The following is a 23,395-nucleotide window of genomic DNA, read 5'->3' as shown; positions in this document are numbered from 1 at the left end:
TGAGTGTGTGGGGATGGGGGGTCATGGAGTGCATGTAGAAGTAAAACTTCTGGGTGTTCCTTTCCAGAAGCATCCAGAAAATGAACTGGTCCAAGCCTCTGGGGAAGGCGGACTCCTTCCAACCTTTAGCTGAGAGGCCTTCTCATCCCAACCATCCTGCAGAACTTCTGATTTGTGGACCAGCCTCTGATTTAAGCCCATGGTGTAAGGATGTAAGGTAAGGTCACTGGGTTCCAGCAGACATGTCCCCTAGAGGTCTCCTGAGCATGCCAAGGGCCCCAAACACACTCCCAGGCCCTTGATGGGGTCTGTATAGAGGCTGCCTGGCACCTTTCCAGGGCAGTGAAAGCCTGGGCCCCCACTCCCTGTAACCTCCTCCCCTGGGTGAATTACCTGCACACAATTAATTATGCAATTATCTAGATGGGGCTGTGAAGAGCAAAGATCAAATCGTCGAGATGAGCTGTGGGATAAGATGCTTCTACTTTGCCAAGTGGAAAACAGTCCTCCCTCATTTCTGGGATCCAGTGGCTGCCACAGTTAGGGCCACATGGTGGCCATGGACTAAACCTGGCTCAACATGTTCTCAATGGGGTCTAAAGCCCAACCTGCTACCCCAGAGCACTGCCACATCAGCATCGTTGAGCTGGTGAGAACACCACCATGGAGAGAACACCACGTGGGGAGCTGCTTTTCTGGAAACAGGGTGGTTCTAAGTTTAGGATCCAAGATCAGTGTCCACCCAAGCTGCTGAGGACCGTCTATCTTTCAAAGAGCAGATGGGTAGGGTGCACATAGACCTGAAAGTCAGTACGTGGAACCTGGTGTGGGGAAGGCTGGGAAGGCTGGGAAGGCTGGAGGCTGCACCTTTGTTTTTTGGTGTTTGTTTGTTTGTTTGTTTTTAAATGAACTGTTTTCTGAAAGAGGCTTAAAGTTATGAGAGAGGAGAGGATAAGGAGGGTGGGTTTTTAGATCTCAGAAAAAGTTTCTAACAAGATGCAGGAGAGTAGATTGTCTGAATTGTGAGCTGTGAACTCCAGGGAGCTGGAGAGATGGCCCAGCAGTTAGGAATACTTGTCGCTCCTTACATCAGTTCCCAGGATGGGCTGCTCATGACAACCTGTGACTCCAGCTCCAGGGGATCCAACACCCTTTTCTTTTTTCTTAATTTGTTTTAAAGATTTATTTATTTATTTATTTATTTATTTATTTATTTATTTATTTATTTATTTATTAGTATATGTAAGTACACTGTAGCTGTCTTCAGACACTCCAGAAGAGGGCATCCAATCTCATTAGCCATCGAGTCACCATGTGGTTGCTGGGATTTGAACTCAGAACCTTTGGAAGAGCAGTCAGTGCTCTTAAGCCCTGAGCCATCTCTCCAGCTCCTGACACCTTTTTTCTGACCTCCTTGGGCACCCACCCACATGTGGAATACACAGACACACATACAGATGAGTAAATATAAAATAAATAAGCCTCCCCGGAAACCGTCCTTCCTCGGTGCCCACGGCTGCTGCTGCTGCTGCTGCTTACCGACATCCGTTGTCACAGAGACAGGCTGTCCATCCGGTGGTGAGAGTCTAAGAGATCCTCCGCTTCCTGTCTAGTTGCAGCACTTCGGTGCTTCTCGTTCAGAGAAGCTCTCCTGTGGCAGTAACTATTTGGGAGGAACTTCAAGTGGACAAAAACAAGTCCCCACTGTGGTGCTTCCTGCCCAGCAGGGGACAGACACGTAAGAGACCGCTTATGGGACAATAACACATCCCCTGTCTCCAGTGCCTGTTCAGACTCTAATAAACTGTGTCATCTCATGGAAGGAAAACTGCCCAGTCTCACTCCACTCCAATGTCAGTGCTACTGACTGGGGACTTGTGTGCTGCAGTTTCTCTCCACCCCTCGCCCCACCCTTCCCTCCCCCCTCCCCCCACTAAGCCTCAACCCCATCATGGAGTCCACACCATTGAGTCCACATCATGGAGTCCACACAATGCTGTTACATAGAAACCATAGGCTCAGCTGGGTAGTGGTGGTGCACGCCTTTAATCCCAGCACTTGGGAGGCAGAGGCAGGTGGATTTCTGAGTTGGAGGCCAGCCTGGTCTACAGAGTGAGTTCCAGGACAGCCAGGGCTACACAGAGAAGCCCTGTTTCTGGAGAGAGAAAAAGAAAGAAAGAAAAAGACACCTTAGGCTCTGAAACCTAGGATCACATGCTTCAGAGCATCTGAGTGATTGACCCTGAACGCAAGCATGCAAACTTCAAGGACGATAAACTGTTAGGCCAGGCTATCTCATTCTATCCTATTCTACCTCTCCTATAGGCCAGGCTATCTCATTCTATCCTATCCTACCTCTCCTATAGGCCAGGCTATCTCATTCTATCCTATCCTACCTATCCTGTAGGCTAGGCTATCTCATTCTGTCCTATCCTATAGGCCAGGCTATCTTATTCTATCCTGTCTTATTGCCATATTTTCAAAATGTAGCCAGACCCCTAATGCCTCACGGGCAGAGTCCAGGTGCTAGATCTTTGTAAAATCCTTCTAACCTTGCTGTCATTGCATTGTCATTCCAGGGTCCCAATGACAAACCAAAGTTCCCCCTGGGAACTAATAAACTAGTGAGTCTCTTAGGCTTATGTATAGAACATGGGTGAAGGGTCACAGGCAGGAAGGAGTGTGTGACCCTCCCTCAAACAGCCACATTGGAAGGTCTGCACTCAACATGGATGTTGGCTTCCACACAGCTGCCTAGATGGAGTCTCCTTCCCTCAGTCCTCCCTAGACTATATACTATGCCCTGTCCCCAAGACCCCAGGGCTACATTCAATTAGAGCAGAAGAGAAAACTGCATAGAGTGATTGGGAGGAGGGGCTGGACACTCAGGGGAGGGTCCGGTGGCCCTCAGATCCCTCTTCTGGGAGGGAATGGCCTTACTTATCCAGGCCAGCTGTGATGATCTTTTGCAAGCAGGGACAGCTGAACCCGAGGAGACGGCAGCTGCTTGGCTCTGAGGACAGTGCCATGCACGATGCACATCTGAGAATTTGGATAAAATATATAAAAAAAGCAAAGAGCATACAGCTGACTTCTGGTGGTTTTTTGCTAGAGCTGACCTGAGATCCTTGCTGGGACTTGGGAATCCATCTTTGACTCTGTCGGCTGGGTGGGGGTTAGGGGAGGGGTTCTGCCGCCCTTTCCTGGTTCTCAGGTATTTATCAGCACTTACCTCTCAAGGACACAGGCTGGCCTGAGTCATCTCTGCTTCAAGCCACAGAACTCCTGAGTGCAGTTGGATAGGTTCCCTTCCGTTGGGGTTTGTGTACTAGCTGTTTCTCAAAGCTCCCATATTGAGGCTTGGTCCCCAGTGCAGCGATGCCCGGTGATCAGTGAGGGCACTGGGGATGACTGGATTCTGGGGATTGTGGCTTCGTCATCCACTGAAGGGTGCATAACTTGAGAGTGTTTAGGAAAGTGGTGGGAACTTCAGTAGTGGGAGCTAGTTGGAGGAAGTAGGGCATGGGGACATGTTTTTGAGGGGGAAATCTCTTGTTCCTGGCCCCTCCCATCTTCCTTTATTTACTCCCTGGTTCCCAGCTCTACCTTGCCACAGACAGACCTAGAAGCAATAGGGCCATGGGCTGAAACTTCGGTGTGAGCCAAGATAAATCTTCCAACTGATTTCCTCACGTGCCTTATAACGGCAGCTAAGTCAGCTTCCTTCAAAGCCAATAGCTTCCTGTTAGAATAGAGCAATGTGACACACCTTTCTGGAACCTTCTATGAGAAGCTCATTCTAGGAGAACAGCAATGAACTGGCATCTCTTTATATGTGTTTCCTTTATTAAATGCTTTCTGTTGAGGGAAGCTCTTCAAGTATTTAGGGAGGCAATTAAGAAGGTTGTACCATTGTTGGGGGGGCAGGGGCTTCTGACCATTTCTTTGTAAGAATGATGGGTACTCATGGGACCACTGTAAACGCCACACAGGGTATGGTATGAAATGTACATAGTTGGGGCTGAGTGCAATTGACACGCCTGTCCATCTGTCCGTCTCTCATGGGTGTGAAGCCAGGTGACGTTTGCTCACTGATATATTCAGCTGAACCGGACCTGGTCTTACATGGAGTATCAAGGAGTCCAGGCCAGCCAAACAACCAGGATTTGAACCATCTATGCTTCTAAAAGGCTGTGTGAGCTCAGGCAACAGAGTTTCCCTCTGAGCCCTTTGTGGTTCTCTTGAGATTGGGCCTCACCGTGCCCAGTAAACAAAGTTCCAGGTATCAAGCATCCGGCTCAGTCCTAGCATCTTTTGGAGATACCATGAGCACCAGTTTCTTTTCCCGGTGCTGTCAGCTTTGAGTCATTATCCTCTACCACCCTCCACCCCAGGAAGCTTTAGTGAGGCCACAGATGACCCTGAGGGATAAGACTTGGAGCAAGTCAGAAACCCCAGAGCTCAGAGAGGTGCCTGACAGGGCCAGACATGGGTCAGATTCCTAGAGGGCAGGCATGTGGCTCAGATGTGTCTCCCAAAAGATAAGCGATTAAAACTTCATCTCCAGATCCATGTGTTGATGGATTTTGGCAGTAGGGCCTTTGGGGGGTATTGGGATTAGAGAAGGTCATCAAGAGCTTTGTTAGAAGAGAGACCTGAGCTAGTATTCCTGCTATCAGATGACATCCTGTCTTGTCATGGGGCAGGGAGGCCCTCAACAAATGTCAAGCCGGCACCTGGACTTCCCAATCTCCAGTGTATGTGTGTGTGTGTGTGTGTGTGTGTGTACACACACACATTTCTTCTTTATAAATTACTCAGCTTTGAGTATTTTGTTATAGTAACAGACTAAGACACCGTGACAACAACAGTTCCAGAGTGGGAAGCTTTTGCAATCCTTAAGTTGGCGTTCTGGGGGCAGGAGAGACTTTAAAATGGCTGTAGGGAAGATTTACAGTCCTCCAGCTCTCGGGAGACCTCTGAGCTAGCAGAAGCCTAGAAGAGTGTAGTAGGTTGTCAGGAAGATTACAAAAGCCTTTATGCCCTTGTGAGGAAAGGTAGCTTCAGAGTACAAAGAAAGCCAGCCACCTCTGTGGCCACACTGGGACACACCAGTGACCTCTATGAACATAGTGGACCACATCAGTCATCCCCATGGACACACTAGGACACACCAGACACTTCTATGCACACACTAGCATACACCAGACACCTCTATGCACACAGTAGGACACACCAGACACCTCTATGCACACACTAGGACACACCAGACACCTCTATGCACATACTAGGACACACCAGACACCTCTATGCACACACTAGGACACACCAGACACCTCTATGCACACACTAGGACACACCAGACACCTCTATGCACACATTAGGACACATCAGTTATCCCCATGGACACACAGGGACACATCAGCCACATCCTTGGACATGAGGCCATACTAGCCACCCCCATGGACACACAAAGTCACACCAGCCATCTCCACAGACACACAGGGACATACCAACCACCCCGCAGACACACAGGGACACACCAGCCACTGCACAGACACACAGGGACACACTAGCCTCCCCGCCCCCCCCCACAGCCATACCAGGCCACACACAAACCTTGCAGCTCACCCCTTTACCAAGGGCCCCTCCTTTGAACAAAATTGCAATCCACTTTCCAAGTGCCCCCAAGGCATGCTTGTCAGCTGCTTCTGGGGAGAATTTATTGTACATTTATTTATGCGCCGCTCTATAGCAGCCATCAACTTGAAACACAAAGAACCCAGTTGGTTTAAAAAAAAAAAAAAGTACCAAAATATTCAACCCTCGTGCAGACTCAGTGAGAACTGGCTACCTCTTGGCTTTCCCGTGGAGTGCTGCTTTGAAAGCTCCTTCAGTTGGTCCTTAACAATGCCTAGCCCACAGGCAGGGAAAGGGAACAAGATTTGGCCTTGGCCTTTGCATTAAAAGAAAAGCAAGGATTCAACCACATGGCTGAGCACTGTTTAAACACCACAGTATACCGGCTGGACTTAAGTGATATGGCTCAGCTTAATGCACGTGGCCTTATAAACCAATATGAAACATCAAGGGAGGCCTGAGGGGTATAGACAGGCAGTCACTGGCAGCAAGGGCGTGGCCAGGGGGATGGGTACACTTCCAATTTTCCTGCAAAGCCGCCCTTAGAACCAGTACTCGGAGACGAAGATGTGCACATTGACGACGTTCCGGTGGGAAACCACGCCCCCCAACACGTAGTTCATCTCCAGCTTCAGGACGGCATAAAAGGGGCCCACGATGGGCCGCACTTGGCGCACGACACCTGGGGAGAGAGTAGAAGGCATGCTGTTGGGTGTCGCAGGGACGTGGCAACATGGGCATCTGGGAAAGGGGTCCTCAGGAATTTCGAGGCTACAGTGGTAGCCCATGGCTGATGCTTGAATCACCAGGGTAATCTCCCCTCCTCCTAACCTGGTCACTCGGTTGTTTTCAGTCACTAGGGATAGGTGAGCTCACTACCTTCCATCTTTCACACACACAGCTTGGAATAGGAGGGAAACAGCCAGTGTGGCTTTGGGGATCAGCAGGTAGGGGGCAGGGCCAGCTCCTGCCCTTCTGGAGAGCTTGGGTTTCCTGTCCTACTCCCATTTGTCTAACGGGGGTTCAAAGGCCCTAGAAAAGGCCTGAAATAGAATTGAGCCTCCTCTCTTTCCATCCTTCCTTCTTAGATCTTAGACGGGGACCCTGGGGAGAAGAAAAGCAGTGGTTTATTCCTGGGACATTTGAAGGTTACAAGGATGGGTTCTCAACCCCTTTCTCCAGGAGAAGCAGTCCCAAGTCCCTACAAGACAGGTCCTTGGGCCTCCTGTAACATATAATCCAGATACCCCAGCATGGGATCTGCCAATACATCACCCACAGACCTAAGCGAACCTGTTTATAACTTGGGAAAAGGGAATTACAGACCACAACAGGCTGTCAGCACCCCAGTCTTAACCCCACGACAGCCATACCATTGCCACCATATCCCTCCAAAGGCCTATAAACAAATATGGCTTCCGTCAAAGGCTTGCCACCCTTTGCCTGCCTCTGGGCCCCTTCCTGGACTGGGTCTGCCTGCCACGCTGGATGGGGTCACAATGCTGGCTGGGCCCATAATATTCACAAAGTTCCTTTGAATCCATGCACGATACTTTTTCTCCCTGTAGGCCCCAGGCCCGCACGGTGTCTGCCAGCCACTGTGACACTGGAGAGCAAGGGTGTTCTTACCACTCTGCCCATGGTTAAAAGCTGCTGCTCAGAGAGACCATGAGTGGCCGGTGAGCCTGTGATCTGCTACAGGACGGCGGTATGATAAATGTCTTCAAGCTCTGATCAGATCCTGCTTCATCACTATTAAGCAGTATTTCAATATAATTTTATGGGCACTGGAGAGATGGCTCAATGGTTAAGAGGGATGCTGCTCTTGCAGAGGTTCAATCCCTAGCACCCACACTGAGTGGCTCGCAACACTTTATAACTCCAGCTCCAGGGGATACAAAGCTTCTTCTGAGCTCTCATGCATATATACACACACAGATTTAATTTCCAAAATAAAAAAAAAATACATATTTTATATTGATACTGATATTTTATGTAATTTAGATATTTCATTCAAATATGCAATGTTGATTGTATATAATGACATATAAGATTTCAACACATAACATAGATATCATAAAATCTTATCTCTCTGTGAGAGTAGGTTTCAAACAGGGTCTCACGTAACCTAGGCTGGTTTCAAACAAATTATGTAGTGGACCATGACCTTAAACTCTTGATCCTCTGGACCCTGTTTTTGGGGATTAGAGGCATGTATTACCATGCCCAACTTGAATAAAATCTTAAATAATAAGGGTCATGTTATAGCTACATTCTGACATAACATTTATATGTTGATCATACTGTCACGCCTCCAGGTTGACATGCAGGTCACTTGAGTGAGCATTCCTAGATACTCATGGGACTCCTCACAGGGTCCACAGTTCAGAGACATAGTCATGACTGGGCATGTGATAGGTGTCCGACATTGAAATGCATAAGAATGGAGAGGGGCCTGGTGAGATGGCTCAGTGGGTAAGGCAATTGGCACACTAACCTGATAACCTGAGTATAGTACCCAGCACCCACGGGAGAAGGGCTGAACAGAATACCAAAAGCCGTCTTCTGTGCTTCCATGTGTGTGTGTGTGTGTCTACACACTAAATAAAATAAAGTTTAAAAAAGAATGTAGAGCTGGGTGGTGGTGGCGGCGCACGCCTTTAATCCCAGCACTTGGGAGGCAGAGGCAGGCAGATTTCTGAGTTTGAGGCCAGCTTGGTCTACAGAGTGAGTTCCAGGACAGCCAGGGCTACACAGAGAAACCCTGTCTCGAAAAAACCAAAAAAAAAAAAAAAAAAAAAAAAAAAAAAAAAAAAAGAAGAAGAAGAATGTAGAGAACGCAATGGTAGTTGTGGAGGGTGGGTCAGGGTCAGGTTCAGAAAAGTAAGAGAAGATTCACGTGTGGGGCACAGAGATTGAGCGTGGCCAACCTGAGTCACATGAGTCACATGAGTTACTTAACTGCTCCAAGTCTCAATTTCCTTTCCTATGGACAGACATAAAACCTAGCAATCTGCAAAATCAGAAACCAAACGAACTGGTGGCCCAGGCCTGCAGTCGCAGCTACTTGGGATGTGAGAGCAGAAGAACCGAGCGTTCAAGGCCTTCCTGGGCTACAGCGTGAGTTCAAGGCCAACTTGGGAGCTTGGTGAGACCTTGTCTCAAAGTTTCCAGAAAATGTAGCTCAGTGACAGAGCACTTCCCAGCAAGTGTGAAGGCCCTGGATCTAGTCCCCACCAACACACACACACACACACACACACACACACACACACACACGCACATACTCAGAAATGACAGTTGGCTCAAACAATATTTCAATGTGATCTCTGTGCTCCAATTGGCTGGCTGGCTGGTTTGTAAAAGCCACACCATGGGCCAAAACACCAAAGCAAATTCTGCCTTAGTCAAGGGAGGACCACAGGGCCTCCAGGTTCCAGGCCTCACCACAGACATGAGTCACTTTCAGAGCCTACAGTGGCTCGGGATCTGTGCACATAACAAGAAAGATGACTAAGGATAGCTCGAGATGCTGACTGGATTAGGCAAGAGCTTGTGTGGGTGCAGGCTCGAGGAATGTGTCCCTTCCAGCTCTTCCAGAATCTTCTGTTTTCTGCCCCTTTGACGTGAAGTCTGTGTGGTACCTGCAGTTAGCCACAGCTTCACTCATCCTAGAGCTATTTTTCCCATACTAGACCCCTCAGAGGGCCTGGCTCCCACCCTTCCCAGTCAGGCACACTTTCCTGCACCTCTGTTTTCAAAGAATAGGTTTCCTCCATCTCATTAGTTGAAGTCTGACTGTCACATTCTGGCCCTCACCTTGACTGAAATCAGGCTGCAGTGTTTCATGAAAGGGGACACAAACAACCCAGCTGGTCCCCAGTGCCTGGCACTCAACAGATGCCAAATGAATGGCTGGTTCTGCTGCCAACTTTTTATTCATAGCTTCCTATCACCTGCCATTTTCTCACCCATCTATCATCCATCTACACACCTACTTATCCACCAATCAGTGTATCCATCCATTGCTCCACCCATCCATCATCCATCCATCCATCCACTGACCCATGCATCCATCTATTCATCTATCATCCATCCATTGGTCCATCCATCCATCCATTGACCCATCCATCTATCCATTGACCTATCTATCCATTCACCCATCTACCCATCCATCCATCCATTGATCCATCCATCCATCCACCCATCCATCCATCCATCGATTTATCCACCATCATCCATCCATCCATCCCTCTGACCCACTCATCCATTTATCTAACCCATCTATCTCATCCGTTCTTCCAGCCATCCTTCCATTTACCCATCTGTCCCTCTATCTAACAGAGGTCAATCTACACAGGGAGATTTGAAGACATTTCTACAGAGGTACTGATATTTAAATTGGATTGTGAAGAGTGAGTAGGGGCCCAGCGAGCAGGGAGGACATGTGTTCTCAACTGTAATGCTCCACCTGCCCAGTTCAGGGGACATTCCAGCTTGCCTCCCATTCAAGGCAGACTGCACTGTGCAGGTGTCTGCTCCATCATCCCCAGGGCTTGGTCAGGAGTTCAGCCATAATTACTGAAGGAGATGGAGATTCAGGGGAAAGGAAATTAGGTCTTCAGGCCACACTAAATGCATCCTGTCTGGCCTCATAGGTGATATTTTATTCTGCCTAAAACTCCTGTAAACACTTTAAGAGCAAAGAGCCCCTTCCTCCATGGGGACCGCAGGCTAGCATGGGCTATGGCACAAACTGGGAGTCAGAAATTGGCTGGAAGCACTCTATAGTTTCTCCCTCCTGTTCTCCTGAGCTCAGTTTCTCCCATCCCATGTTCCCATCACCTTCCCATGAGGAGCACTATGACCACCTTCTTCAATACTGTACTTCTCATTCCATGCGCTTCTACTCTGTGTTTGCCCATAGCATTTGCCTTCTTAGAGCACCCCACGAAGGAGGCTAGGCCCTCCCACTGAAGCTCTGTCCTGCAATGCACAGTGAGAGAGGCTGGAGCAGCTAGCCCTAAATGGGAAGTCTTTATCAAACCCCCTCCCCTTCAAGGCTCAGGGACCTATGCAGAAGAGGAGACAGAGAGATTGTAAGAGGCAGAGATCATATATGACTCCAGGGAAACAGAGTCTTCCAGACAGAACAGGACTGATGCACAGATATATGACCTCACAGAGACCGACAGCACAGATGACAGACCTGTACAGATGCAAAGCAGACAAAACCCCAGCACTGAGACCGGGAGAGAATATGAAGTTCAACCCCCAATCAACCTATTTACAACTGATATCTGATGAGAGGGAAAGTCAGTTTTCTCCAATAAAAGGTCACTGGGTATATCAAGCCCATTCCAGGGCAGGCCTCATACTCAGGAGCAGTTGACAAGCAAAGAATGGACTCCATGGTTTTTCTATGTGTGTTTTGTTGTTGTAATGGTTTGATCTTTTTTTAAGAGAGAAAAAGACAGAGGAAAAGAATATAAGTTGGGTGGGTAGGAAGGCGGGGAGAATCTGGAAAGAATTGGGGAAGAGAAAATTATATGATCAAAATATATTGTACAAACTTTAATAAGAGCTATAGAAGGCGTTGGCTAAGGGCATATTTATTTGACTGACCTGTGTTGCAGCAAGCAGCCCATTTCCTTCTAGCCTGACATGCCCATCCCATCTGGAGGGGTGTTCCACCTTTTCAAAGGTTCTGGAAACAGGGAAAGAGGGCCTGGGCAGATGGTTCATTGGGTAATGTGCTTGCCTTGCAATCAGGAGGACCTAAGTTAGGTTCCTCAGCATGCGTGTACAGGCCCATGTGTGGTGTCAGGCAATGTAGTCCTAGTGAAGGAGAGATGTGGGACAGACAGGTGGATCCCTAGAGTTCAGTGCCTGGCTGGCCTAGCAAAATTCCAGGCCAATGAGAGACCCTGTGTCAAACAAAAGGTAGACGGTGCCTAAGGACTAACAGTAAACATTGTCCTCTGACATCCACATATACTCTGTGCATGCATGCACCTATACACCATGCATGTATATACCTGTATTCACATATGTAAACCACACACATGACCATGTGCACATGTGCGCGCGCGCACGCACGCACGCGCACACACACACACACACACACACACACAGGCATGGTGCTGCCTAATTCAACAGCTTTTAACCTTCTAAATCCTCATCTTAGGCATTTCTGCTCCAGGTCTCAGGCGCTTCTGGTATTCCTCCTCAGCGTGTCTGTACCTCTTAGAGATATAATTAAGCCTGTTTTTCCCCATTGAAAAATGTAGCCCCCTGGGGCAGCTCACCTTCATGTCTCGGCTCTGCTGTGTAACCTGAAGCTGATGATGTTCTGGGATTCTTGATCCTGAACACAAAGTCCATGGGTCCAGAAGGGAAAGTCTGTCTCCTGGGGTTGGTACCCCTCACACTCACCCCCCAAGCCCATCCAACCTCCTTCCATGTAATGCATTCAGTTGTCTATCAACCACTTGAAATGGCATAAAATCGTCTGGGCTCTCCGCACACCTGGCTTTCAGACATTCTATCCAGATAGCTGGAGTCATACCCTCTGGTTCTTGGGCTGCCTTTGTGCTGGCCAGTTGTGTAACCTTACACAAGGCCTCATGTGGTCTTTAGTTCAGCTTCTGACACAGAAGGGCCATGATTCGAACTGACAAGAGTGTAATGGAGTGGACTGGGGCTGTCAGAGTATTTCAACTAACAAGATGATAAATCAAGACACTGCGTGCGATGCAGTAGCGAGGGAACAGACAGCGGCTTGAGTGGGGAAAGGCGCATGTGACAGTCTGAAAGCTACGTGTCATCACCAAGCAGAGAAGGAGAAACTACCCCTCCCTGCAGCCAGACTACGGGTAGAATGCACTTAGTGTAAAGCCAAAGCATAGTTCGTTCTGCATGCCTGGTTCCCCGGGGCTTCTTGGTGCCTGGTTTACTCAATGAAAGGCGGCTGGATGCGTGAACCATGGGGGCAAGCATTGAATGTAACGTATAAAGTGGGGAATTATTGGGAACTAGTGACCAACGGCTCAAAGTCAGATGGTGGCCATCTAGAAGGAATATGGACAGTAAGGAAGTGTTGGGCTTACTGTCTGGCCTCAGTGGCCACATCCCTCCATGCCAGACACTGGAAAGATGATGTCACCAGATCCAGCAAACCTCCCAGGGTCAGAACCTCGGGCTGTAACAGGTAGCATGAGCCAGAAAAAGGAGCAGAAGCCAAGGAGGAGATAGTGTTGGCTCAGTGAGCGCTCCCATCCCGAACACGCAGGGCCCACGTGATGGGGACTTTGGGATGTCTGCACACCCATGTCCTGAGGTACAGTAGAATGTCACAGATGGGGAGCCTCGAAGGACCTCACCTCGAAGGACCCCACCTCTGAACGTGAAGTTCATCTGCTTCATAACTGCCTTCCACATGCAGTTATGTATGCAGTATCCTTTGGAATGCTGCAGATGAAGGCAAGTTTTACCGTGTGGATATTCTTCTCGTGGTCTTAGACACCCATCAGGTTTCAGCTTGTGGAGCGTTTTGTATTTGGTGTGTGTGTGTGTGGGGGGGGGAGTAAGGAATGCTTGACTTGAATCTACACACGACTAGGGTGCAGTTGGGGGGGAAGAGCCTGCAGGGCAGGGGTGGGGAAGACCCCCCCCAATTTAGTCCCCACCATTGATCTGTGACGATGACCAGCTTCATCCAAGAGGAGGGAGGAGCCAAGGTGAAGGTCTAAGAGTAAGATGTCCCAGATTCCAGCTACCAGGGCCATGAGTCCCAGTCCAGGTAGGACTGATCCTAAAGACCAGCTCACTGTGTGATGCAACCCATGGATGCTTCCACTGTATCCTGCCCTGGCCTGACTCACAAATACTCCAGCAAGGGGCTGGAGAGATGGCTCAGTGGTTAAGGCCACTTGCTGCTCTTTCTGTCAAACTGGGGTTTGGTTCCCAGAACCTACATGGTGGCTCACAACTATCTATAATTCTAGTGCCAGGGCATCTAATACCCTCTTCTGACCCCTGTGGACACCAGGCATGCACACGGTGCACAGACATATATGTAGGCAAAACACTCAAACACACAAGACAAAATAAACAGTTCTTTTTAAAAAAAAAATCATGGAGTGAACTCGGCAGAGGTATCTGGAATTTTAGAGCCATCATAGCAGGAATGAGGGCTGTGTCTGAACTCCCCACACCCTGCCTTCCCTGCTTGCCCGAGAAACCCCATAATGGCCGGAAAGGAAGGAGGACAGGTGTCTAGGCTGCATATTTAAAATACCAAGTGTCACTCAGCATGTTTCAGCAAAACTCATCAGCCATATTTTGGGATTATTATAAATGTACCCCGCCCCAAGTCTCCAGTGAGCAAAAGCAGATACATCAAGCAGACACCTGCAGGCAGCCAAGAGGAGGAGGTAAAGCCCCGGGCGCAGCTGCCCTGGCGAGAATGAAAATATGAAGAGATCCAGCTTGGCTCTACACCTCCCGTCCCACATCTAGGACAGGGAACCGGCATTTCTACAGAACTGGGCTAGCACATGCTAAGGACTGCTGGTTGTGACTGGGTCCAGGACTACTGTTTTCTGTGGTTTGCTGGGAGAGGAAATAAAACTCAGGGTGGCTGAGTGACTCACTGAAGACCACACAGCCAGGAAGATGCAAACCAGGTCTCTAGAACCTGGGCCACTGTACCTTCCCCTGAGCTATGTGGCTTTAACAAAAGAAAGGCAAGGAAGGTTTGGGTAATACTCTGGAAGGATGAGCTCCTACTTGTACTGAATTGGTCAAAGGTGTAACTGTATGGGGGAGGAACAAGGCGCTGTGTCATTTTCCTGTGTCACTGCCTTGACCCTAGTGCTCTTCACCTACCTGCAGGGTCCTCCCCACCTCAACTCCAACCGTGTACAGGTGGCCCCAAACATACTGAACCCTAATCCACCCTCTCCTGGACCTCTCTTCTTCCTCCCTGTGGTTGTCAGTTTCCACACTCAACTGATTTACAACCACCCAGGAGACTGAGAAGCATGTCTCTAGGTTTCCCTGAAGATTAACTGAGATGGGTGGGGCCACCCATAGGATGGGGACCCACATAGAGGGGGTAAAGGGAGAAAGGTAGAACTGGTGCTCCCTGCCTGTCCCCTGCTTCCTAGCTGCCATGAGGTGAGCTCTGTCACGGTGCCCTCTCTGTCACGATGACCTGTGCCCTTGAGAACTGATGGCTGAAAAGAAATCTCTCCTGTTTCTCTCAAGGACTTTGTCACAAAAGAAATCATAAAAGGAAAGGACATGGTCACTCCTAGGTATGGTGGAGAAGAAGGCTTACTGTAGATATGAGGACCAGCATAGCCAGAGGCATGGGAGAGGCCAGAGTGGACATGACCCTGAGCCTTGGGAGGAGAGCAAGGGAAAGAGAGCTAGACCAAGAGGCCAGGAGGGTAAAGGACAGATAAAAAGGCAAGGGAACCAAAATGGTGGGATTCTATAGAGAAGGGCGGCCTAGCCCCTGGGCTGGAGATGGTTAGGGTAGGGGGGGGGTTGCCAGCTAGGAGGACCTTGTAACAGGAAGGGACTGTGAACCTGACAGCCAAGTCCAGTTTGATCTGTTAATGAGCACTTCAGCCATTTGAGCCGAGTCTGAGGCCTAACAGTCATAATGACAAGAAAGCCCTATCCCAGACCCTACCCCGTTCCCATGAGCCAGGAACTTGGAGCGGTTCTGGTTCTTAGCTGATACTTTCTTCCAGCCCTGGGCTCACTCATCACCCAGATCCTTATTATCAGAGTTCTCTCCTCTACACAGGCCCCTGGGCCAGGCCTCATTGTTTTCACTGGAGCTTGCAGCCCTTCACCCCCACCTTCCAGAAGGAAAGTCAGGCAGCGGGGTCCTCCAGTGGTTCTGGACACTTGATGGGTACAAGGGCCTGGTACCTCCTAGTAGATGCTTTTGTGCATACATGTACCCATGTACATATGTGTGTGTGCTCAAGAAACAAAGAGGGGGCAACCCAGTGATGGATGCTTCATCCTCAGCTATTCTGAGTCTCAGCAGGAAAGCTTAGCAGCCCTTCCTGGGTTCCAGGCCCTTACCCTGACCCTGTTGCTGACTATTTCTCATCTCTATGACCTCTGACCTCCTCGGCTTGTATTCAGGTCTGGACCCTTTGTCTGTCCTCTCACCATGCTAATGAGCTCATCCACTCTTGAGGCCCTCACTACCTTCCCTTCTGGAGGGATCAGCCCATGGTCCCAGTCACATCTTTGAGGGTGTTTGACAAGCGTTTCAGACTCAATGTCTGAATGAACAGCTCATAACCTTACCCTTTCCTGTCACCACGTCACTCCTTTGGCCACTTCTCTCACAGCTGTTAGAACCAGACACCTGCCATCAAACCCAAGTCCCCACTGGCCCATCAGCAAATATGACCTACCAGTCGGACCATATCCCTATCTGCCCACATCCCACCCTTCTTCCTACCAGACCCCAATGGTCAGAGCCACTATCACCTTGGCCTCCTGGAGATGGCAGCAATCCCAGGAGGCACCTGGAGAAGCCTCTGTGTGAGGGTCCTGCATCGCTCAGCGGAAATCTACAGCAAAGGCTTTCCTGTGGCTTCAAGGTCCCAAAGTCCCATCTCATTCTTCCTCTGCTTTAGCCGCAGCTCCGCACAGCTAGAGCGCGTGCCTCAGGGCTTTGTGTGGCCTGTCCTCTCAGCCTCCAGTGCTCTTCCTCCAGCTTGCCTGAGGCTCATTTCCTGGGCCTCTCTGTCTTTGCCAAGTGTCCCCAGTATTCGTGTTTGAAGTGGTATATCCTCCCTGTCCCTATGTCACCTCCCTTTCTGAAGTTCTGGTCACCACCAGACTGAATCACACTCTTTGCAGTAGGATAAAAAGTGTACAGTGCAGGAGGCACATCTGTCCCTCCCTCGGACTGCCTTGTTCCCAACCGTGTCCCAGAAAACAGCCTGAGGTGGGCTGTAAAAGATGAAGAGTGAATAGTTTACTATGAGGAAAAAGAGGTGGAGAGAGGATGGTGTATGTTTGGGGTGTGGGTACAGCTGGCTGGAGTGGGCACATGAGTAAAAGTTAACACTTATGAGTGGGCAGACCTGGGGGCATCACCCAACCTAAAGCCCAGGTTTCCAGCCAGGTACTGTTTAACTCTACAGTGATCAAGACAGAAAGACCATACCTTATGCTCTCTGTTCTCTGAGGAGAGGAGCGGAAGGGAACAGCAGATCTAGGCTGCAGATATCCCTCCAGCCAGGCAGCAGGGAGAGACAAAGTTAACACTGGCTGTCGGCAGGGAGGGAACCACCCAATGGGTCTCAGGTTCTACCTTGAAGAGCGGGGGCTGAGCTCTGTCAACCACAGCAGGCAAGCACACTCCTCAGAAGGGTGTGTCCTGGGCTCTGCAGTACTGCCAGGCCACAGCATGGTGAGAATGATGGAGACTTGTTGCCAGGGAGGCAGCTCCAGGGCAGGAGCCATACACCGGCAGCCATGAGCACAGGAGGGCTCTGGTGGGCAGAGCAGTATCCCAAGGCTCCCAGGGTTCACATCTGGCTTGTTCAGAGGCCTGTCCCAGCACTGTGCACACACAGCCCACCTGCAGCGCCACCTGCTGGCTGCGCTGCTGTGTGCACACATGGCCCACCTGCAGCCCCACCTGCTGGCTGCACTGCTCTGTGCACACATGGCCCACCTGCAGCTCCACCTACTGGTGTCACTGCACTATGCACACATGACCCACGTGCAGCCCCACTTGGCAGTCCCACCTGCAGGCTGCGCTGCACTGTGCACACATGGCCTACCTGCAGCTCCACCTGCAGCCCCACCTGCTTGGCTGCGTTGTCATTCATCATCGGGCCTCACTCTGGGATGGATAAGGAGAGCATATAGATGTTCCTTTGCTCTATCTAGTCCTTTAGACTCCTCACTGACTCTGCGAGAGACACCTTCTCAAGACCTGTGCCTGTCATCTGTTCCGACAGACATCCTATCCTCATGAACCTGCAGTTTACAGTCCCCTGTACTTAGACACAAAGGACCGAGTGAGCTTAGAGGATGAACTTTCCAGACACTTGCCAGACCAGCCTCCCAGTCTAACCTTAATGACCACCATTGCCCAGGAGTGAGGCGGGCAGGTATCATCCTGGTCCTACCTTCTTAGGAACCCAGACGATTCCACCCACACAGTTTCAACTGCCTGGCTCTTGTAACCGGGTGGTGGCATCTTTAGTGCTTAGCTTGGGTGGGCCACCCCATCATATCATCTGTTGTTCCTCTTTTGGAGTGGTAGCTGCAGGGGGCTGCTAGCCATTAGCTAGGCTAGGCTATGGGCCTAAGGGGTCCCAGAGCTGTCCCAGCAGGGAAGGCAGCACTGTCACCACTGGGCAACGGCTGAGGCCACACACAGCAGGATCCCAGAGGACATTTGGAGCGACCTGGGCAAGGGCTGGGACACTTGGCTGTTCCTCATGGCCCTTCAGCATCAGCTCAGTGGCCCCTAGCAGAGATCACACCCCCACCAAGCTCTTCCCCATACCCATGCCTGTGGGTTGGGGGTGTATGTCTCATGTTTAAGAGACCTTTGAGCATCTGCATCTGTGAGCTTGGGGTCGGGCCATCTCCTCTGGTGCTGAGAGGCCTTAGGAAGTGAGTAGATCCTACCTTTGCCCCCACACGGGCCCCCCACATGGGGTGCATAAAAGGTGTCTGTCCTCTTCTTACCCTTCTGTCTGGCCCCCTTTGAGAGATACACCTCCCGCCCCCTGCCCTGCCCGTACCTCCTGCCGGCCTCGTGGCAGAATCAAGCCCTGGCCCATCCCAGACTGAGGAGGAGGAGGCTGGGCCCCTCACCCGGGAAGCGAGTTGGCTGCTGGCCAGGGTGTGGCCCCGGGTGACAGGGCTGTGCCTCCCGGAGAAGAGAAGGCGCCTAATCCCTGGGATTTGCCGTGAAAGCCAGGGCAGGGCCAATCACTCCTCGCTGGGCAGGGATGGCTGCGCTGTTGTTTTAGGTGGAGTTTCTGAATGTCCTTTGCAGTGCCCACTGATCCCAGGCCAAACCTGCCAAATTGGATTTCAGGGCAGGGTCAGTCTCTCATATTTAACCCCTTAGGAGGTGCTGGTTAAAGAGGCAGCTCAGATCCTCCTAGTTCAGCCTACAATCTCGACACCACAGAGCCTATGAAAGCAAGACTGTAAGTCTCGAGTGAGTTCTTCCGGCTCTCTTCTGGGACCACGGTGTACAGGTGTACACTGCATACAGACTAGGCTAGGAATGGCTTTCCTAGGGTTTTATAGTGTACAACGCGTTCAACTGCCCATGGCAGTCCTAACACATGACTCTCACCCTCTTGAGATATGTAGCCAGCTTCTGAAAAACAATCACCCTCAGGCATGGAAACCCAATGGAGGCATGCTAGAGGAGCTGGTGGGCAGTGTATGTGAAAGCAGGCGAGTGGAGCTGCTTGCCAGCTGTCGGAGCAGGGCCTGGCATGGGGTGGGGTCACACCTGCCCTCGTGGGATGAGTAAGATAATTCAAGATTGGCAGAACATGGGAAGCATGCCTCCATTTTGCTTTAGGCCAGGCCAGATTCACTGGTCCAGGCTATAGGACATGCCTATTAAACAGTTCCCAGGCAGTGAACTGGAGTGAACAGCCCTACTCTGCTCCATTAAACCACGTGTGTCCTGCCACCCAAGGGTGCTCTGAGCTTCCCCAAGGAGCTCATGTGTTGACAGCCCACGCAGGCAGAGTACCTCGTGTTTAAATACACACATCCCCTTGATCCTTATGGTCCCCTGGGGCAAGAACTCCTATGTTGATCTTCTGAGATGAAAACAGAGGCCCAGAGAATTTGTGTGAACAGCCTGAAGCTACAAAACTGGAAGTGAAGACCTGCAAATCAAGCCCGGAACAGCTCTTATCAGGGCCTGTTGGAATCAACTGTGTACATCACCCTAAAAGAAGCAAACCAGCCCTAGGTATTTCAGCTTCAGCTCATGAGACCTGTGCCCTGTGCACCCACGGACGAGACTTTAAATACTAGTTTAGAATGAAAAGTATTTCCATGCCCTTTAAGAGAGTATTCAGGGGCAGGGCATAGCGGGGCATAACTCTAATGTTAGCACTTGGGGGAGGGGGAGCTAAGGCAGGAGGACTGTCATGAGTTCCAAGCCAGCCTATGCATCCAAGCGATACTCTGTTTCAGAACAAGGGCAATAAATAAAACGATGGGGCGCGGGAGAGCTGCAGGAGTGGGGATACACTGGTGTCCAGGTGATGTTGGACACATGGAATGCTTTTTTTGTGGTTAAGATCAGCATCTATTTTTGAATACTGGCTGAACCATTTCTGACCAGTGGGGCTCAGATCCTTGGACACAGCCTCCAGTCTTGGACCCCTCCCAAACCTCAGTATGGGCTATGCAGGTGGTTTTCTTCTTAGACATCTCCCTAGAAGATAGGCAGGCTACATGCACTGTGCAGATAAGTCTCCATGATGGACCCTTTCATCATGGGGTGACATCCTGGGGCTCATGCCTGCTTGATCTATATGCATCAGCTGCACCCATGGACCTCAACATAGGCTCTGGCCTAGGCAGCTCCTAAAGTACTCTTCAGGTTAGTTGAACATGTATGTCAAAAGCGCTGATCTGCTGCTGGTCCCGTGAGACACCACCTCTTCTCTGGAATCTGTGAGGGATCCACTGTACTTGCTCCTTCCTGGGCGCAGCTGTGTTCCTCCTGAGTCCCACCTGACCATGAACCTGGACCTGCTTCTACCCTAGGCAGGTCTGGCATGTATAGCCAGATGTGACACCAGAGACCCTAGACTCACAGTATCTGAACATCATCGCTGGACTTCTGAAGTCCTCTATGCAACTGACACACGAAGGCGCCTCTCACAAATCCCTTTCTGGGTCACAGTGAAAGGGACTCTGTAATCAGGGTGTCTCTTTCTTAACCTAACACAGCAACAGTGCCCAAAGTGAGCCAGCCCATCTTTCCATCTTGCATTCCAACTTTCTCAGCTGCATGGGGCTTGGCCAGCCACACCCATGCGTGGGACTAAGGAGGCCACCTTTCTTCTCCCCAGGGATACCTAGAAGCTATGTCCCCAAAGCCATCTTGGGGCTGAGGAGTTTGAGGACAACAGAGAACAGACCTACAGGCCTGACTGCTAGTTGACCAGAAGACCCAGACAAGCACTTCTCATTTTTCCTTTGTAAACAACTATGTCAGTCCAGAGTGGCTATCATCTTTGAGGCAGCATCTGAAACTGATGAAGGGATTCAATGCACAGGCTGGGTGATAGTTCCTGACATCAGGTGATCCCAGAGCAAAACTTGGCAAAGTCTCCTAACCCTGTGCCTGCACCTGTGGTGGCACTAGGGTCTTAAGGTCTAGTCCTGATGCTATACTACTACATGGTAAACTGCCAGCAAGCCAGAACAGGGACCCAATCAGGGACCAAGCATCATGTGCATCCACACATTCAGCCTCCTGCCCATCACTCCCCATACACACTCACCGCTGCTCTCGGCCCCCTACCCAGCCCAGCACACGCACGCTAAGTCAGATCTTGGGACTTTCCCAGAAATGAGTGTGAAGTGCAGAAAGGGTGGTCACAGCAGCCAACCAGAGCTGTTTCCACCTGGGAGGGGTCTGCTCAGCTTTCAAATAACCTTCCTGGATCACTAAGTGACCCCTAACTGCAACCCTGGAACTGCTCAGGCACTGGGGACCTGGAGGCTGGCTTCCCAGTCCATGGGCAAATGGGGGGCAGAGGGACATGCTCCTGAGCGTCCTTACAGGCCCTGGTGTAGCACCTGCTAGAGCAGAGACTCATGGGTGTTAGCCAGATGGAATATTGTTGTGGGGGCTCCAGTACCCTGTCTCATGCCTGGTGAATCCTATCTCCTGGTCCCATGGATCTTAGAAGATCTTTACTCCTAAATGGCAGGCTGGATCCAGAATCCCAAAACTATTCATATGGGACCCAGACTTTCCTGGTGCTGCTGGCACATGCCAGTGGGATAGACACCACTGGGTACATTCTGCCAAGAAATGGGCTTCATAGTGACCTCATAAGGTGACTGTGAAATAGAGTGGCCTTGGGTCTAAAGTCCACCAACACTTCCCACCTGACAGTTGTTACCTCCTCCGAGAAGCCTGCCTTGTGCGTCCCACTGTTAACACCAGCACCATCACAACTGTCCTACAGATAACTATTAGGCAATCTTTCAAGTATCTAAGGGTCCTGTGTAGGATGATGGGGTGGAGAGTCAGGATGGCGATGCAAAATTAGGCCGCAGGCCAAAACAAAAAACAAAACCAAAAACAAGCCCAACAAACAGATAAAAATACCAGCTGAGTGTTCTCAGCTCCTCTTGGCTTTGGTGAGGCTTTGGTAGAAATTCTGGCAAAGCTGACACCTCATTCTAGATACTTTTTTTCTACTTCTAGAAAAACACAGTTGAGAAGCTGTGTGTGTAGGCAAGCTAAAGGGAGGCCCAGGGCCCGGGTATCCTCTAAACCCCAGAGGCTCAGACAGGGCTCAGGGTGACAGTGAGTGGCCCACAATTTTTGCGGCCAGGGTTCCCCCTAACTCACTATATTCAGCTTCTCAAAGCCGGCTGGCTGCAGCCTGGGCTCTGGAGAGTGAAGTGTGAACTCGAGCACAGGGAGGCTCTGTGGTGGCCCGAGCATGCCCCAGGCATTTATAGAGCATTTCACCACAGGCTGGAGAAGCATCCCTCAAGTCTCACTGACAGTTGGAGAGAGAGGAATGCAAGGGGGCTTTGCAGAGGCAGCAACTCCCGCCCTGAGCAGCAGCTCCCTGATCCCCTAAAACCCAAGGACTGCATTAGAGGAAGCCCGGCCTTTTTAGTCCCCCTCCCTCCGCCTCCCCCACATCTGCTCTCTCAAGCACTTCACTGTCTTGTCACTTTCAAGGGCCTGAATGCCATGGCCACAGGGGTCAAAGGCTCGTCATCTGCTGCTTATTTTTGTGAGACTTCCAAACGTGGAGAACTCTTTCCATGCCAGCACTGGGCATCTGTGGTTTCTAGCTCTGGGTAGGCCCAGGTTTGTGCTATTTCTACTCCATGGCCTTCTCTTACTCCTCCATCCCTGAGTGAAGATGATTTCCCTACGTCCAACGGACTGAATGCTGGTTCCTGAATGCTCTAGGCTCTCTGGGACTACTGAATATGTGAGGAGACTCTGCTTGGGACTTGCCTCTGTAGGGAAGCCCTTTGTAGGGAGTGTCCACACAGGTTGTGGCCTAGACAGGCAAGTATTCATCCAGCCCAGGGAGCAGGCAGGTGCCCTGGCATGGCCATGTACAGGCCCAGGCTCATTGCCAGGGACACAGGAACCTCCTGAGCCTGGATAGGAACGGCAGGTGGCAGGCCTGCTTAGTCCAGAACCATGCTTTCGATGACGGCCAAGCCTTGGGGGTATTGCTTAACACGTGGCCTGAAGCAAGTACTGGGCTGTTCAAAAACAAATCAGAAGATACCCAGACCTACATTTTGCTGTTGCACAGTCTTACGAGGTCATTGGACTCCGTTCCCTCCTTTGCCCAAGGGAGATCTTCCTGTCCCGTTCCCAGCAGTCATGTTTGCAAGGACTGAACAAGCACGCGGGGGCGAGAGTGTGCAGTGTGCAGTGATGGCAAGAAGCCATGAGTGCTAAACCCCATTCCCAGGGTTGCTTCATGTCGGG

The 23,395-nt window shown here is 50.6% G+C and overlaps 1 protein-coding gene across 1 annotated transcript in view; it reads right to left on the bottom strand.

Moving 5' to 3' along the window:
- Positions 1–5,674: 5,674 nt before the first annotated feature.
- The window catches only part of Fbln1 (fibulin 1), an 81,156-nt gene continuing 63,435 nt past the window's right edge, over positions 5,675–23,395 (bottom strand). Inside the window, exon 17 of the mRNA XM_052161212.1 lies at positions 5,675–6,322. Coding sequence (XP_052017172.1) covers positions 6,183–6,322 — 140 coding nt within the window. The 3' untranslated portion in view covers positions 5,675–6,182. The remainder of the gene's footprint in view (positions 6,323–23,395) is intronic.

The sequence above is a fragment of the Apodemus sylvaticus genome, chromosome 17 (genome assembly GCF_947179515.1).
Source record: "Apodemus sylvaticus chromosome 17, mApoSyl1.1, whole genome shotgun sequence".
NCBI classification, from domain to species: domain Eukaryota; kingdom Metazoa; phylum Chordata; class Mammalia; order Rodentia; family Muridae; genus Apodemus; species Apodemus sylvaticus.
The sequence above is the reverse complement of the archived record's forward strand: the minus strand, read 5'-3'. Positions and strand labels throughout refer to the sequence as shown.